The sequence below is a fragment of the Pelecanus crispus genome, chromosome 10, assembly GCF_030463565.1.
Source record: "Pelecanus crispus isolate bPelCri1 chromosome 10, bPelCri1.pri, whole genome shotgun sequence".
NCBI classification, from domain to species: domain Eukaryota; kingdom Metazoa; phylum Chordata; class Aves; order Pelecaniformes; family Pelecanidae; genus Pelecanus; species Pelecanus crispus.
In genome coordinates, this window is record NC_134652.1 from 39,972,393 (window position 1) to 39,989,085 (window position 16,693).

General features: G+C 40.8%; 1 protein-coding gene across 2 annotated transcripts in view; it reads left to right on the plus strand.

Moving 5' to 3' along the window:
• PRKG1 (protein kinase cGMP-dependent 1) overlaps positions 1-16,693 on the plus strand; it is a 539,578-nt gene that overhangs the window by 66,602 nt on the left and 456,283 nt on the right. For both annotated transcript variants that reach the window (XM_075717461.1, XM_075717460.1), the window contains exon 2: positions 2,499-2,665. In XM_075717461.1, the coding sequence (XP_075573576.1) occupies positions 2,499-2,665 (167 nt within the window). The remainder of the gene's footprint in view (positions 1-2,498; positions 2,666-16,693) is intronic.

Sequence of the window (16,693 nt, forward strand, 5' to 3'; positions counted from 1 at the left end):
TTTTATCAAAGAGAAAGAGCTTTGGAACAAAATAAATGCCTGAAGTTGTAACGCTAGTTGATATGACTAATGCCAAAGCTTTTATTATGCTTTCTTCTTTGGCCGGCAGTTTGAGTAATGCTAATAATTAGTGCCTTTGTTAGGAAGATTTGGGGGACCTGTGGGGGTGGCTAAGACCAAAAGAGCAGTACTGAGTCAAGGCATAACATCGAAAGCGTAGTCTTGCTCTAGCGCAGGAGAAGGGAATGAGGAAAACAGGTTCATAGAATCATAGACTCATAGAATACTTTGGGTTGGAAGGGACCTTTAGAGCCCACCCAGCCCAACCCCCTGCAGTGAGCAGGGACAGCTTTAACCAGCCCAGGGTGCTCAGAGCCCCGTCCAACCTGGCCTGGGATGTTTCCAGGGATGGGGCCTCCACCGCCTCTCTGGGCAACCTGCGCCAGTGCCTCACCACCCTCAGTGTAAACACTTTCTTTCTTATGTCTAGTCTAAATCTATTCTTCTTTAGTTTAAATCCATTACTCCTTGTCCTGTCACAACAGGCCTTGCTAAAAAGCTTGCCCCCATCCTTCCTGTAGGCCCCCTTTCAGCACTGCCAGGCCGCCCTAAACTCTCTCCGCAGCCTCCCCTTCTCCAGGCTGAACAACCCCAACTCCCTCAGCCTGGCCTCGTAGGAGAGGTGCTCCAGCCCTCGGATCATTTTTGTGGCCTCCTCTGGACCCGCTCCAACAGGTCCATGTCCTCCTTGTGCTGAGGGAAGGGTTATCTGTCATCTGGTCAACCTTACAAATTACCAGCTTCTTGCATTGCTGAAAGCAAGAAGCAAGACAGATGCAGGTTTTTCTGGTGTTTTTTATTTGCGTGCACAAGGAAGTGGAGTGACAGTATGTGAAGTGAAATCAAATTTCTCACGAGCAAAAGGGTTTTGTAGCAGTCCGAGTCTATGTCGTCTTGCAGACAGTGCTTGAAAAGTCCGGTCTGCTTCCCATCCTGCGCTTCGGGGTCAGTAGTGATGGACTCTGATGTAAAGTAGCACGTTTTGTTGAAATAACATCAAAACTACCAAAAGCATAAAAAACACCTTAAATGTTAACGAATTAAATCTGTGCTGCATATAACCTTAAGGTGTATTTTAAAAGGATGTGTGCTATAACAGGCACAATATCTCCGAGGCTGGCTGGCTGGTTTTGGTCTTCTGAAGTCCCAATTTGGCTCTTTTTCAAGAAGACATGAGCCATTCATATCTCTTTCTTTGAAAACATTGTTTCGTATTCATATTTCAAAAAGATAAAACTCTTTTGAATGCATAAGCTCTGCAGGTAGCTGTCATCTGCCTGGGCTCCGTTCACATTAGCAAATAGTTCAGCCTGCAGAAGTGGAGCTGGGGAGTGAGAAAGGAAGGGCTGAGGACCTGGTGTCCAGCCTGTAGGTGTTTTAGGGGCTTTAGTTTTGGTGTAGATCCAGATGTAGCATTCTCAGTTGTTCGTTTGCACAAGTTGCTTTAGGAGTTTTTTGCAAAGTGTCATAACATGGTGGTTACACTGCGTTAGCAGACGGGTGAAGTTGAACTTGACAGTCTGAAGGGCAGATTGGAGGGTTCACCTGAGCGTGACTCACTGTGTAGTGAGCACTTTCGTTGTAAAAATTGAAAGAATCTCAGGAAAATCAGGAAAAACATGTCAGTGGTTTTGTTGCACATTTTCTGTCATAACATGACACGGGCAGAGGCACTTCTAGAGACACAAGGTTGTATTACATACCTGTTTGGGTAGTCTCCCAGGGAATGTGTGAACTTGGAGTTCTGAAACCTGTACCTTCCAAAACAACTCCTTCCTTACTCAGCTTTGCAAAGTGGTCACTAAGAACTCCGGACTTCCAACCCGATCACATGCCAAACAAAAACTGCATGTATAATTCTATGCACACTGATATAACTTTGGAATTTTCCATTTAGCTGTCAAAGAAATGAATTAATGGTGGTGTTATTCCTGTAACAGTGGTGTCTCCTCTAGTGAATATAATGGCTTTGCTATTTGATTAATACTCAGAATCAGTGCAGTATTGCAGTTTTGTGTGCTCCAGTTTGTATAATTTAATAGAAAATATAATAAACTAAGTCATAAATCCTTTAACTTTGTGTTTGTATTTCCTTTCAGTTTTGTATTTGGAAGATATTTCAAGTAGCTATGTTATTCTCTGGTGTTATTATAGATGTGAAACTTGTAGATAAAAGAGGATCTTGCAATCACATGAAATCTTTTATTTCAATACTTGATGTATCTAAAACTTACAAAAAATAATTACAAGTTAACATTTCTGTAATTTTTTTTTTTTACTTTTCTGCAGATGGACTTTATCAGATTTTTAGGGAAAATATTGAAATCTTTTTCCAAGGAAATACTCACTGGGGCACGTGCGGTTGTGCTGAAGTTCACATGCTATTAATGAGCTCGGCTGATGGACACGTGGATAAATCTTGTCTTTTTTTGCCGCAGGTCCAAGGAGCTAATAAAGGAAGCAATCCTTGACAATGACTTCATGAAGAATCTGGAACTGTCTCAGATCCAGGAGATTGTGGATTGTATGTATCCCGTGGAGTATGGCAAAGACAGCTGCATCATCAAGGAAGGAGATGTGGGTTCCCTGGTGTATGTCATGGAAGGTATGGTGTAAAAAGCTAATATTTCCTTTTTTCAACACATACAGAGACAAAAACTTTATTTCATGGGAAAAATCGTTTCAAAGAAAGAGGTTAAAGACATTGCCTAAATATGGTTGTTGAAAAATTGTGTGGACTACTTTTGCCTGGAAAATTTCTGACTAGATTTGTGTGCCTCCCTATATAAAGAAAGAGGGTGAAAGCTGTTAACCTTGCACTGAGATCTGTTGGAATAAACCTCCACTAAATATAGTACTTTGGCTTTGAGGCAATGGTTTGCTGTATAAATTAGGGACTTAACAGAAAGAATGGTGTTATGGAAATGGGAAATGACTGTAAAACAAGGAGCATATGGTCATGGCTCACCACCTTATAGGACATTGTGAGGACAAGCTTATAAATGTTGATAAAGCACATGGGGCTCTCTGCAGAAGCAGTGCATTGCATAATAGAAAATGGTATTTTTCTGTCCTGTGCACAAAATAAGTGTAGCATCTGCAGTTTAGCACATATGATTTGTCACAGTATGTGCTGTGGCAGGGTTTTGTTGTCTTGGTGGAACACAAGAGCAGTGGATATTGTGTTGTTCTTGGGAGCCGTCAGGTTTCTGAAAATCTTTTAGCGGGATAGGTGTTGCCAGTGCTCTGCTTCTTGAAAATGTCAGCTATTTGCATTTTGTATCTTATTCTTTCCAAGTTCTCTAAGTCTTCACATGTCAAATTGGGCATATTTGATATATGTGGTTTTTGTTTTTTTTTTTTTTTAAAAGAAGTGCATGTTCATCTGTAGGAGTTACTAAGCTTGATCAAACCTCATGTCCATCTACTGCAGCATCCCTCTTCTGAGAGTGACTGATAATGAGTTCTGAGGCAAATGTCACTGTTTTAATTCAGATAATGCAACAAGTGAATTCTCAGTTTCATTTGGTACATTGCAAATGGATAGATGCTTATAAAATTCTTTTTGCTCCTGATAAGGAGCCATCTGGTAGACTCACAAGCATTTTGGCCAGATAACGCCTAAGGGGAATGGAGGTTTCTCGCTTGTCCGTATTTTTTGAGCAAATATGGAAAAACTACAGGTTATGTATAACTTGTGTGTTTATATGTTCATGTACATGCACAAATTCATTTCTTAAATTGTTCTTTTAAACAAAAATACTTCCAAGTCAGTAAGCCATCCTTTAAACATGGTTTCCTGCCAAACTCTGAATGCTATATAGTTGCAAATGCTCTTCACTAGCTTCCCAAAACAGCTTTCATGTTCTGTCCTTTTAAGGTTAAGTCCCTTCTCAAGGCACAGGTTTAATTCCTTCGGCTTTTAATGTTTTTACAGTTTGAACATTCCAATGGTATTTTGCGTTATGAAGTAGTTAGCGGGGGATGCCAAAGCAAATTATACGTTTCCACCCCCAGCATTACAGGGAAGGATTTAGGTTTTTCAATCCTCCATTTGAATCCAGAGACTACTTTGATTGAGGTGCAGGATCTGTTTTACCGCTAATAAAAAAACTGCTTTAAAAGAATAGTTGAAAGTATTTTTTTCATAGTAAAATGTGGAGGTTTCTCACTGTACAGCCCTGTGCTTGCTTCCCAAAACACCACCACATCAGAGGCATGCTCACGGTATTTTTGTTTCCTGGCTGGTTTTGGATGTTGTGTTCAGTGTTGTCCCTTGAAAAACCCCATAACAATGGGACACTGTCAAAATCAGCACATACTTATCTCCTGCTCGGCCTCTTCACAGTCTTTGGAGAGGATTTTGGGGGGATTTATGGGCAGAACTGTTTCCACCATGGTTTGGAGTATTGAACACAGCTTGGTACTCAGATGACCCTTTATTTGATACATCTGATGATGAGGTACTGTTACTGTCACTTCCTCGAATTTACCAGATGTTTCTACTTGTTGGTCCAAACTCTATCCCTGAATTCTTGATTCTTGTCTTCTAAAACAAGTGTGTATCACAGACAACTTTTGCATCTTTTGGGCACTTTAGCTTATCTTTGCTCTTCTGGCAGCCCTCTATGTATGAGGGCATGACTTGGCTCTCCCCCAGTCTTTGGCTGGTCTCGTAATTTAATTTAAGATTATTTAGATAGCTCTGTAAATATGCATAATGCTTTACAAACAAAATTATGAAGAGTTTATAGTCTATGTTTAGACATAATGCAATGAGTGATGATGAAGTAATGGAAATGGCAGAAGACATTATCAAATGGGTTGGATTATGGTTATGATAGCAGGCTCACTAGCTCATTTTGGCTTATCATTCTGTGTCCTCTCAGTTATTAACACCCACCACCACCCCCCAACTATAAACTTTATTCTTTACAAAACTCTGCTGGAGAAACCCATCTTTATGAGTATTACTGACAGGTATTTTCTTTTCTCAAAAATCAAATAAATGCTGCAAGTGTTTCTTCCATTAATTCCTCTTTCTTTCCTTACTTGGGCTTATAGTCATGATTAATATGGATGAAAATTATTCATGTAGAGCATTTGATAACCAATACTCTTATGCTTGTTTATAATTTATGATTCAGCATTTAGATAGAGCCTCTTACCAGAAGTCCAAGTTATATATTGGTGATGTTTCCTTAGACTAATTTTAAATCATAATTTAAGTAAGATGGATTTGAAAACATCCATCATTTTCACTGTTACTTTCTGCATTCTCGTTTATCATGGTGAAGCAGTAGTAGTGTCTGTTTTAATTTTCCCCTCTAGGCACCAGAACTCTACTAGTCCTGGTGAGACCTTTATAATTATCATCCTTGAGTAAAGTTAACATACATATGTATATGGCACTTGCTGAGCTTGGTGAATCTTCAAAGGCTGGATAATGATGAGTGTTGACCTCCAAACTCTTTCTTCTCACTATGGCTTTATGATGCTTTCGGAAGGTAATTCCATGTTTGCTACACTCCTTGGGTGGCAATGGCTGTAGCACTGTATGACAGCAAAGAGTCAGGAAAAGGTTTGACTCCGCTTTTCCATGTTTGCTTTGGTTCTAGCAGAAAGGTAGTTTCATGCTGTCCAATACTGGGCTTACATGTGCAGTCATTTTTATTCATGCATTTGCCCAACCCTACCCACACTAGCAGGTTTGACTCTTTCCCCTCCAGCCATGTGCTGCCATGCATGCAATGACTGAGTAAAAACTTTGTATCTTTTGTCCTATTATTCCACATCTTGTGTCAGATTTCCTGCCCTCCTTGTATTTCTTTTTATTATCAGGAGCCAGAGCATTACTCGTATGAACCGCTTGGACTCTAGAGGTGAAAAGCTGGTTAATACAGTGAAGTTTGAGAAAAGACTGAGGTTATTGAGAACACAAGAAGAAAATCTTGCATCTATTTCATTATTCAACCTATTATGTCTCAAACTGCAAAGCTGGGCAGGGAGAAGTGAAACAGAGTGCAAGAAAATAGGAGGAAACTGGAAATTGTGATTTAGATGGGGAGAGGAGGAAACTGAGAGAAATGTTCTTGGAGTAGAAATGGCGAGGTGCTATCAGAGGGAAATCAGAATGAGGTAGTGTGTACAAAAGGAAGATGTTCTCTCTATCTGCAGCATGCTGGATAGGGGCAACTGTTGAGTTTGAGAGGTAGGAGTGTGTCTCTTGCATGGGCCATGCTTCAGCTGGATCGGAATCAGTCCCAACAGGAGGGAAATACCCAGCAGATTGAGGAGCTCTTAGTCTAAACACTTTCTGACATGAACGTGCACTGATCTGGGAGCTCACTTTTTAGGGTGTTCATAGCTTTTAAATTGTGTGAGGCTGAGGGAGATGTGCGGATAGTCTCATTCTCTAAACCCAGTAACTGGTAATATGCTCAATCTCCTCTAAAATAGGAGGCTGCCCCTCTTCTGGTAGGTTTTCCTCTCCCGGCTGTGCATCTGGACTTTTTGGATTGGTGCTGCTTTTCTTGAATCTGAAAAGTTTTGTGCAAAGACTTTGTTTAAAAAAAGAAAAAATAAAAAGAAAAGGAAAAAAAAAAAGAAGAAAAGAAGTCATTGATCTATAGGTAGGATTTAACTGGAAACTTACCTGGTTTTCTGGTGGGTTCCTTCCAGGGTTTTCATGAGATACAGCCCTGAGGAGCTACAGCATGAGTTGTGCTTGTTGGAGAGCCCTCCTGTGTCCCTCGCTCTGCCTTGCTGCACTAAGGCAGACAGGGTCCTAGCAGGAAAGCCCAAGGATCGCTGTTTCTACCAGGTCTGAAGCCTTGGAAGTACTGGTTTGGGCTGAATTTGGGCTCTGAGTCTGCAGTGAGAAAACAAAGCTATCAGCAAGGAGCTGAAACTGAAATTTCTCAGCAAGTAGAATCCCAAATTTAGGCCTGCTTTGCTTTTAGTTTTTTGCTTCTGGGCTGACTCTAGCAGTAGTCTGTGTCTTCCTGGCCAGATTTCTACCTCTTGGAAAATAAGGGCCCCCAACTTACCTGTTTTCAGACCTTCAGGACTATTGTTGGCCTCACCATGTCCCAGTCCTTAAAATACTATATTTCTCTAGCATCATCCTGCTTGTTTACTTTGTTTAGTTGTCTGAGGTAACTGGGTCTGATAGATTTGCAGCACAGACCACCTTAGAAATGCCTTATGTATTAAATGCAAGGATACGTTTGTTCAGTTAACAAAATTCACGAGGTTGATGCCAATATATTTCTTCCAGAGGGGAGGGAAACCATAATAGGAGGTACCCACAGAGAGGTACAACAACCTGAGGGGCTCCACAGAAGGCACTATTAGATAGGTGCCAGGGTGGGAGAGAAGGTAGCATCGCAGTCGGAGCCTGATGAAAAAAGATCTCCTTATGGCTTTATACCTTACCTGACCTCAGGCAGGGTTTTTGCTATTTACAGACTGTTCTTTGCATTTTAAATATTTGTCTGTTCCTTAGCAGCGGTGCTGTCATCGGGTATCCGTGTGATCATTAAATAGTAACACAAACTAGGTCCTATGCCTGTGAAAGACTTCTCTGGACAGAGACCTTGATTAGGATGTGGAGAGCCATTGGATTTGGGTGGTTGTAGCAACCCGCGTTTCCTGAATAGTGTTTTGTACAAGCTGAGCGTTTCTCTTCCGCCGCTAAGCTTTTCCTTAAGCCCTACGGGAAGGAAGCTGGTTATAATGGACTCTTGAGGCAAATGGCACGTGCCCATTTGTCTTGGGTGGCTCTCATGAACTGCAGAAGAAGGATTTATCTGAAGTAGCAAGGTAGGAACTGGTATTTCATCAGGTTCTGAAATGGTTTGGAACACCCCTTAATTCCCCTATGTTCTTTAAGTAGCAGGGAAGCCCCACAACTTTTGCATATTAACTGAATTGGGTAAAGAGATGCCCTTAATCTCTAGCCACACCAAAAAATTTCCCTTATAGCTGTTCTTCGAAGGTGGAAATTAACTTATTTGTGATATAAGCAAGTATTCATTAGGATCTGAAATTGCAGGAAGCATTAAACATACATGCTCTGACCACCTACGGCAACAGTATTCTTCCAGGCTGATGAGACTGGTAGTGAAAAGGGGGATGAGTAACGCTGTGGCTTATACATCTGAACTAGTCTATACTGGCACTCTTGACTCTGCAAGTAAAACAATTTTGAGAATTAATTAAACTTACCAGAAATATTACCTTTCTTATTAGAAAATATATTGCTCTAAAGAGTTGTTCAACAGATTGTTCTCCTTAAAATTGAAGTTTCTTTCAGAGCCAAAAAAGCTTCTTGCTGGTTAATCATATTCTGCCTCTAAAATTAGTCTACCGCCTCCAGTTTTCTTTAAGGAAAAAAACCCCAAACATTTTCCAAGTTCTGGTTTTGCAGGTTTGCATTTCTTGACTTAAGGCCTTCTTTGGGCATAACATTTCTAAAATTTTCTGAAAGCACTTAAAAATGTGAAAACCCGGAAAGGTCTGTTTCAGAGAGATACATCTAGATCTGTACCGTGTTGACAGGTTTGAGTTATGGGTGGGTGTTACCTCGCACTAATGAGGATAAATGTGATATCCCACATCTGAAACCAAATGTTTCCTCCTGTGCTCCCTCTCTGTCTGAACCTGTCAACTGCAGCGTGTCAAATTTGATGGTTGCACTATGAAAGGAAAATATATCAGCAGAGCTGTAGATAAATCAGGTGACAAGGTACAAGTTTTAGGCTCTCATGTGAATAACAATCATGCCGTTATCAACAGATGTTCTTATTTTTTTAGAAACTATATTAATAGGTGTAAGGAGTCCTCCTTTTCTGTTTGTTGCTATTCCCGTAAAGTATGGAAGAAATAATACAGTGAGCCGGGGGGGAAAAGGAAGGTTAAAATACTTGAATTAACTATTTTGTTGCTCATAATTTTGTATTGGCAGTGGGTGCTGTAACATCCTCCGTGACTGTTTGTCCTTCTGCAAATTAATATTGGGGTTACACCTCTGCACCACAGCTTGAGAACCTGAGTGAAGAAAAATAGCTCCACCAATACCCTGGGGGCTCCTACTTCTGTAGACATGAAAAGGGAAGAAGCAGGTTTTAAGAACCCATGTTGAGAAACAGCCTACACTTCCCCCAGCCCTTGTTTTAGCAGTTTTTCCTCTCCTCTTTAATTTTATTTTATTTTTGTCTTCAGTCATGGAGATTTGCCTTTTATTTTTAAAGGAGACTTTGTTTCTTGCTTCATTGTTGGTGGCTTCTGCAAAGCAATGATGCCTCTAATTGTGACTTCCAGGGGAATGTGTTTTTTTGGGAGTCAGATACATCTTGGGAAGGAATGTGTTCCTAGAAACTGCAGGGAGAAGAGAGAACCATTTTGGATTTAAATAGGCTAAATGACTTTGTTCCCAAGTGCAAGTCCAGAATGGCAAAATGGGGGCAGTAGTACTGCCACCTCAGAGGAAAGAGCGCATCGCGATTCTTGACCTGCACCACATTTATTTTTATATTGCTGTACACTGTACTTACAAGAGGTCCCTCACTTTATTACGGCCTGCTACTTTTGTCATTGCAAAGTCCAAATGCATGAGCTTCTCCTGGCCTGGTTGGTATTCACCAACACTGATGGTGATCATAATTCATCTCAAAGAAAACCATATTGAGATATTGAAGTGGTTGTGGTTTGGTTTTTCTTTCCCCCCCTGCCCCAGCTTTGGTGAAAGGGTGCTGGCTGGAACAAGCATTACAAAGGCTTTAGTCTGTTTTTAATTTGTTTACTCTCTGGCGCTGAGAGTGAATATGCAGCTTCCGGTTCAGTCAATTAAATCCAGAGACATTGGCTGAACTCTGTGTCTGCTGGGGTGTTTTGGGTTAGTGTCATGCTCTGAGATCATACCCGGAGAGAGGGAGTTGAGCCTGTGCAGGCAGGGATTTGCCTGGCTGCATGCTGGGTTTTGTCATCTATGCCCAAATAGTATCCTTGCTAGACGTCCTCAAGGTTGGTGGTCCGTCACCATGAAGTTCCTGCCTTTTCAGTGTAGGATCAGACAGTTTTCAGTGCTCTTCCCAAATATATTCCTGATAATGGAGCTAGGTCCTCTAATATATGTTCCTACCTTTCTCCATCTCCCAAGGACACTTGGGGAGGTAATAATAGCTGCATCCATGAGGCAGTGGCTTTCAGTATGAGCGTTTTGGGCCCTACCTGAGTCTCCAAGCCTCTTCTTGAGGGGTTTGGATCTGCCTTCCCAAGCAAACGTCACAAAATAGCATCTCATTGCACAAGTGTTAGATGGCTCTTGAGGTCAGAGAGCATTTACTCAGTGTCCACAAGGAGCACTGTGTAGGAAGGAATCAATTAGACATTTATGGCAAAGTGGGATTTTCTGCACAGCATGCCAACAAATCACTAGCCTCTGAAGAACCTGCCGTTCACAGGACTTTCCATTAGTTTTGTGAAAATGTACTGTGGCAGCAGTTTCTTCTTTGCACTCCTCTATTTAATGTTTTCAGCAGTTTTTTGCCCTTTTTTTTTCTTCCTTCTTCATCCTGCTATTGTAGAGTTGCACAGGAGTCAGATCAGGGTTTTTCCTGTGGTCAGAGATACTGCTCCATGCTGGAATCCTGCGGCCTCCATGGATTTCCCATTTGAGTCTTTATTTTCCCATGGAGATACATGGTTTAGTGTCGTTGCTCCTCTGGGAAATTTTCACTCACTCATCAATAATCCCTCCCCACATTGCCCATGTCCAGTGCTGAGACCATTACATATCAGGGCAAGAGCATTTTCTAAGGCTCTCTGGGCTTAAGACATTCTCTAGAATTGATGTCTTCATTCCAAATATTATCCTACTGCAGAGCAAACTCATGAAGACGTGTTAGAAAGGGCAAGGGCAGAAATACCAGGTGTCATTCCAGGTGTGTGAGACATCTCAGTAGCTGCCCGTTGGAAACTGGCCCCTCATGGAACAATCGGTGTTGTAGGGCTTGAGGACCATCTCTTGGGCAATGCAGTGGCATTAGAAGAGTATTCCTAGAACTCCTTATGATACGACTGTGTATATGGGCCAAGGGAGCAAGGGAGGTTACCAAGCAGACTCCTTAAAATGTACTGTTGATGTACATGTTCACATTTAGGACGAGAGGAAATGGGCTCAAGCTGCGCCAGGGGAGGTTTAGATTGGATATTAGGAAAAATTTCTTCACGGAAAGGGTGGTCAAGCATTGGAACAGGCTGCCCAGAGAGGTGGGGGAGTCACCATCCCTGGAGGTGTTCAAAAAACGGGCAGACGTGGCACTTTGGGATATGGTTTAGTCTAGTCTACCCTTAATTGGTTTAGTGTGGACTTGGTAGTGTAGGTTAATGGTTGGACTGGATGATCTTAAAGGTCTTTTCCAACCTAAATGATTCTATGATTCTATGATTCTATGATTCTATCTGGCACTGCATCCCCTCTATCTCAAGAGTCCTGGGGAAGAGTCTGTAGGGCAGAGGGGTGAAGGGTTGAGATTGCAAAACATTTCTTGCTGCTTCTTTTTCATTACACACTCACTTTTTGGTTGGTATACCTCTGGAGGATTTCCATGGAGTTTAGCCCACCTCCTTTGGAGAAGATCAGGTTTGTTTCTAACCCTTAGTTGATGCTTTGAGACTGTTTTATATCTAGCCTGAATACATGCAAGAAACTTGTAATGTTACTTTGACACCTGCTTATCTTTAAGGTAACAATTTTATTAGTTTTGGCATTACTTAGTAATCACACTTTTATATCACTTGCCCCTAATTCCAGTCATGCCCCTGGCTAGGCACGTGATGAAAAAGGACAACTTAAGACGTATATCAACTGTGTCTTGATCTACTTGGAAATACTCGGAGCATCTCACTGTAATTTCTTAAGTGGTATTAATACCTTGAGAGCATAGGTAGGAACTGGCAGCATAAGAACAATAAAAAGACTTCCATGACTTGGCAGTTGCATGCTTTTTAGCGATGCAGCGTGAAAACTTGGCGTGGTTGAAAAATCACGGTAACTATGCAATGGATCAAAGAAGCAACTGTACATTCGCTGCAGCAGGCTGGGTCTCCATCTAAATCTACTTCAGCATTTAACCCAGGCCTTCATGTATCTTCATAGGTTTTTGTGAACTGTAAAAGTTACAAAATCTGTCAGTATCAAGTTGGAGCAGAAACCTGTTAGTTGATTTTGGTTTTTTTTTAACTATTGCTTAGAGAAACTGGGCCCTATTCCAACTGCTTCCTTTTGGAGTTACTACAGTTCATACTAAAATCTGATTCCCTGCCCCCCCCCCCCTTTTTTTTTTTCCTTGAAGTCAAAACTATGGTTATTTATTGGTTATAAAAAACCACAAGTATTTCATACCAAGTATTTTCACATAAATAGGTAAGGTGTGGACTTCTCTGTGTGGCTGTAGTATTGAGATGGCTTGGTTTTGCAGTATTGAGGCCTAGCCTGTGTGAGCACCATTACAAGTGTTTGTGTCTGTATTTTTCCGAATTTTTACGGACTTAAAACCTGCTTCTAGCAGTCTTCCAGGTTACGATAAATTGAATGTTCAGGTGCTGTGTTCATGTACTGTCTTGGTGTGAGACAGCCTTGTGTATGTCCTGTCTCTTAGAGAAGTTGAATTGCACTCTCTTCTTCTCATATACAGGACAATATAATGCAAATCTTCCACTGTTATCATCTAGTTATTTTAATTTCACAGTGTCTTAATAATTAACTCTTCTACAAGTAATTATTTACTCATACTAGTGACAGAGAAGTAAATATTTCTTGTACTTATTTCATGAAATGTTCATGAGATCAAATAGGATATGAAACTATGATTATCACAGTGGCAGGGGTTTATAGGCAGTGATTGTGCTCATGATTAGAATACAGTTTGATATTTGTTCTGTATAAAATAATCATTTTTAAAGCTGCAGAACTAACTCTTAACACTTTAAATGCAGTAAGAACATAGTACTGTAATACTGCTGCAACGTCTTATGTGAGAGATTCTTACCCTTTCTCCTAAAAATAACGCCAACCAAACTGCAAGTTGGTATACGGTTTTTTTGTAATAACTCATGTAAACCTAACAGACATTATTAGCAAGATTGCTGAATCGGAGCAAAACAGGGTGTACAGAAGGAAAGATGATAGTGATTTCTAAAGGCAGTGGGAACATCCATTGTCACCTGAGCCAGGATTTAGGAAGGAAAGCCTGCATCAATCTCACGGGAATTAGAATATGAGCTTGCAAGCAGAAATCCAGTCCAGCAGCGCTCAGAGAGGAGAGATGCCATGCTGCCGGTGAGCACTGCCCTGCGGCCGGCCCCTCCGCTCGGCTGAGGAGCTGTGTGGGGGGTGAGCAAAGTGCCTGGAACTCACCTGCCCTGGTCTCACCTACTGACCTCTTTTTAAAGAACAAACCAACTAATCAAACCCCAAATTCTATATAATTTATGTTAAGGAATGGCAAGAGTGTATTCTAAGGATATTATTTGATTAAATAATTCCTTTTCGGTAATGAAAACCTAACCTCTGGTTAGTCTAAGCCAATATTTGGTAGTGGAGGAGGAGAAAATGCAACCAAAGCTGGGAGCTAATGACTCCAGACGTATCCAATATAATTTCTTGTGGCTATCTGAATAATCATCATCATCATCATCCCACTTCAAGTTTCTCCAGGTGTTGTCAGACCCTGATCAGTGGAGAGGAGAGACTGTACAGTATATAATGCCTTTATAGGAATGCTGCCGAGCACCTGAATAGCTGAGTCTCGTATCTCTGTCCTCATTCAAGTCCTGCTGTCAACACAAGCTTCCCCATTAGATTTGGATGAGAGAGGACTGCTGGCAGGTTCTTAAGCAACGCTGTAAAAGTTTTAGTGTCAAGACGACCTGAAAATATTTTCATTTTCAAAATGAATGCCCAGCTTTCTTTGGGATCTGCTCATATTCACTCATATGGATTACTCTTGCCATTTCGTTCATCATTATCTTAGCTTCTCTGAATCTGAAGCTCCCAGTCTCTTTGCAGTGTAGTATTGAACAAGGCTGGAGCAGATTTAGCAAAAGCTCTAGTCTTCAGGGCTGGGGAGGGGGATTCAAAGTTTATCAAATAGATACATTGTTCTGTAAATGCATTCTGTAATTACATGTCTGTAAATGGTTCATCTGCAGGCAGCCAAATATTCATCTTCGCCTCTTCAGGGAAGAAAATGCATAGGTGTAACCTCTTTAAAAAGATTCCCACTGCACAGGAAACATAATGAATGTATATTTTTTCCTCACATAAGATCATAGTTGAGGTGCTATTTATTTTTGTGTTTCTCAGCAGTTATGCAAGGACTGCTTTGTCGTTAAGGGGGTTTTATTTACAAAATAAATGGGTAGATAAAGCCTCATTCATTTTATTAATAGCAGCTGAAAAGGGAGGCACAAATGTCTTTCTTGTCTCCCCCACTGTTCCATGACTCCCTTTTATTGAAACTCCCACAACTGAAATGTAAAATAAAAGGACTTTTCATCATAACAGCATACGTGAAAGGGCCTGGATTTTGACCTTTGTTTCTGCCCATTAAAATACACGGCTATATAATTTAGTCTGTGTATGCAGATAGAAAGACTCTCGTGTTAGCAATCCAAACTATTATTAAAGGAACATTAGAGGCGAAGTGTTCCCTTTTGTTAGGCTTGATTTGCTTTGGATTGCTTGTTTATTTTGAAAGCCTATGTACAAAAAAAAAAAAAAAATCATCAAACTATGCGAACCCCATCCCCTTTCTTACTGCTCTAGGTTGTACAGAGAGAGCTCAAAATAAACAGTTTGAGGAAGGGGAAGGAGAGAAAGGCTTCCTGCTTCTTGTTTAAACTGGAAAGTCAGGTCACTTCTACCTTGTAAGTTTGGTTTTGGTTTTTTCTTTTTTTTCTTTTTTAATCTGTAGTGGAAAAAGAGAGGGTAAAAGCAGGAAAACTGAGAAAGAAAGGGACTTCTAGTCCATAGACGTCCAAGGTCTCCAGTACTCTACTTGAAAGCGCACCACACAAATCAGTGGAAATGGAGCCAACAAAGAAGTTGTTTTAAGCCATCTTGGTGACCCCCTGCTTGATGGGGCGTCGACTCAGCCTCTCGAACCCAATCTCCGGTTTATATTTGGCACGTACAATATGATCACTGAGTGCTCAAGACCACTTCTCAGAACAGTAAAACATTGCAAACACTGCCGCTTTTAGCTCGCCAGTGATGCCAGTTCTGGGTTTGATTCGAGTGGTGACTTAGTCGTCGCTGTTTCATGCAGCAACGGGTGAAATGGGGAAATCCAGTAGCAATCCTTCTTGGTAAGTCACAGGGGCAAAATTTCTGTATATATTCATGTTCCTTAAACGTTTCACCTTGGTTGAACATCTCTTTGCCCCAGCAGAAATTCAGGAGAAATTTCATCTCTCTCCTCTTACCAGTGGGGAAAAACTCCCACAGATTTCTATGGCCAAGGCTCTCTGCAGACTGGAAGTTTGACAGGGAGAAATCTGAGAATAAGTTAAACAAAAAGGGAATAAAGCCAGGGAGGTGGAGAGATTTTTTGATTGCATTCTTCAGCAAAGTTTTCTTATTTTTCTTTCGGTTTAGTATGTTGGTCCTGATCTCAAACTTCTGTGTAGCCCTGGCAGATGAGTTTTGGGGAAAAATGAGAATTTTTCTCTTAGGAAACAAATCTTTAAGATATCAAAAGGTCAGATCAATGTTTGCAATGTATCCAGTCAGCTGGTATTCCTAGCACATCCAGGCACAGATGATAATTAAATGTAATCTGAATATGTAGGAATTTAAGATTGAAAAACTAATAAAAATAGGATGTTTGCCATCCTTGTGCTAAATATTTTTATAACCTCTCAGTTCTGACTGGAAACAGCTATTTTGTGAAACAACTAGAACATGAAATAACACTGGGTAGGCTTTCTCATATTATAAATAACAGCAGCAGCTGAGGTTTGAGATGATGCAGATCTTGAAAAGCAATAATCTTGTTGTAGTTATGCAGTTGCATCCTTCCACTAGAGATGCACAAGGGACTGTTTATCACTGCTGAAATGATATAAACTCTTATCTTGAAGTAGGAGGAAACTTGAAGTTATTTTCTGGCTGGATTGTGGGATTTTTTTTTTTTCTGGTAATGATGTATAACTTCACAGGTTTCTTAATTGTATTTTGTGTTGCCTGTTGTTCATCTGCTTCCACCTCTTTTCTTTCATTGCTCTTGGGGGAGGATGGAGAGGTCCAGGAGCTTGTAAAAGGACTTTGTTCATAACTAGGTGAAATCTTACTTAAATTAGCTTTTTCAGGGGTTTCAGACCAAAACATTGTGTTCTTTTGCCATGTCCTCTCATGGCAGTTGTTTCTGTGGGAAAAGTGAGGTCAAGTTATAATATTGATAAAAGATCTTCAGTGGGAAATAAAGTCTGTGGCAAAGCCCTGCTAACCTCACCAGTGCAAACCAGTGAATAACTTGTGAATTTTAGTGCAGCCATCCCTGGGAAAATATTCCTAAGGATCGTGGGGTGATTTTTCCCCTAAATCTGGTAGTTTTCCAATAATCCA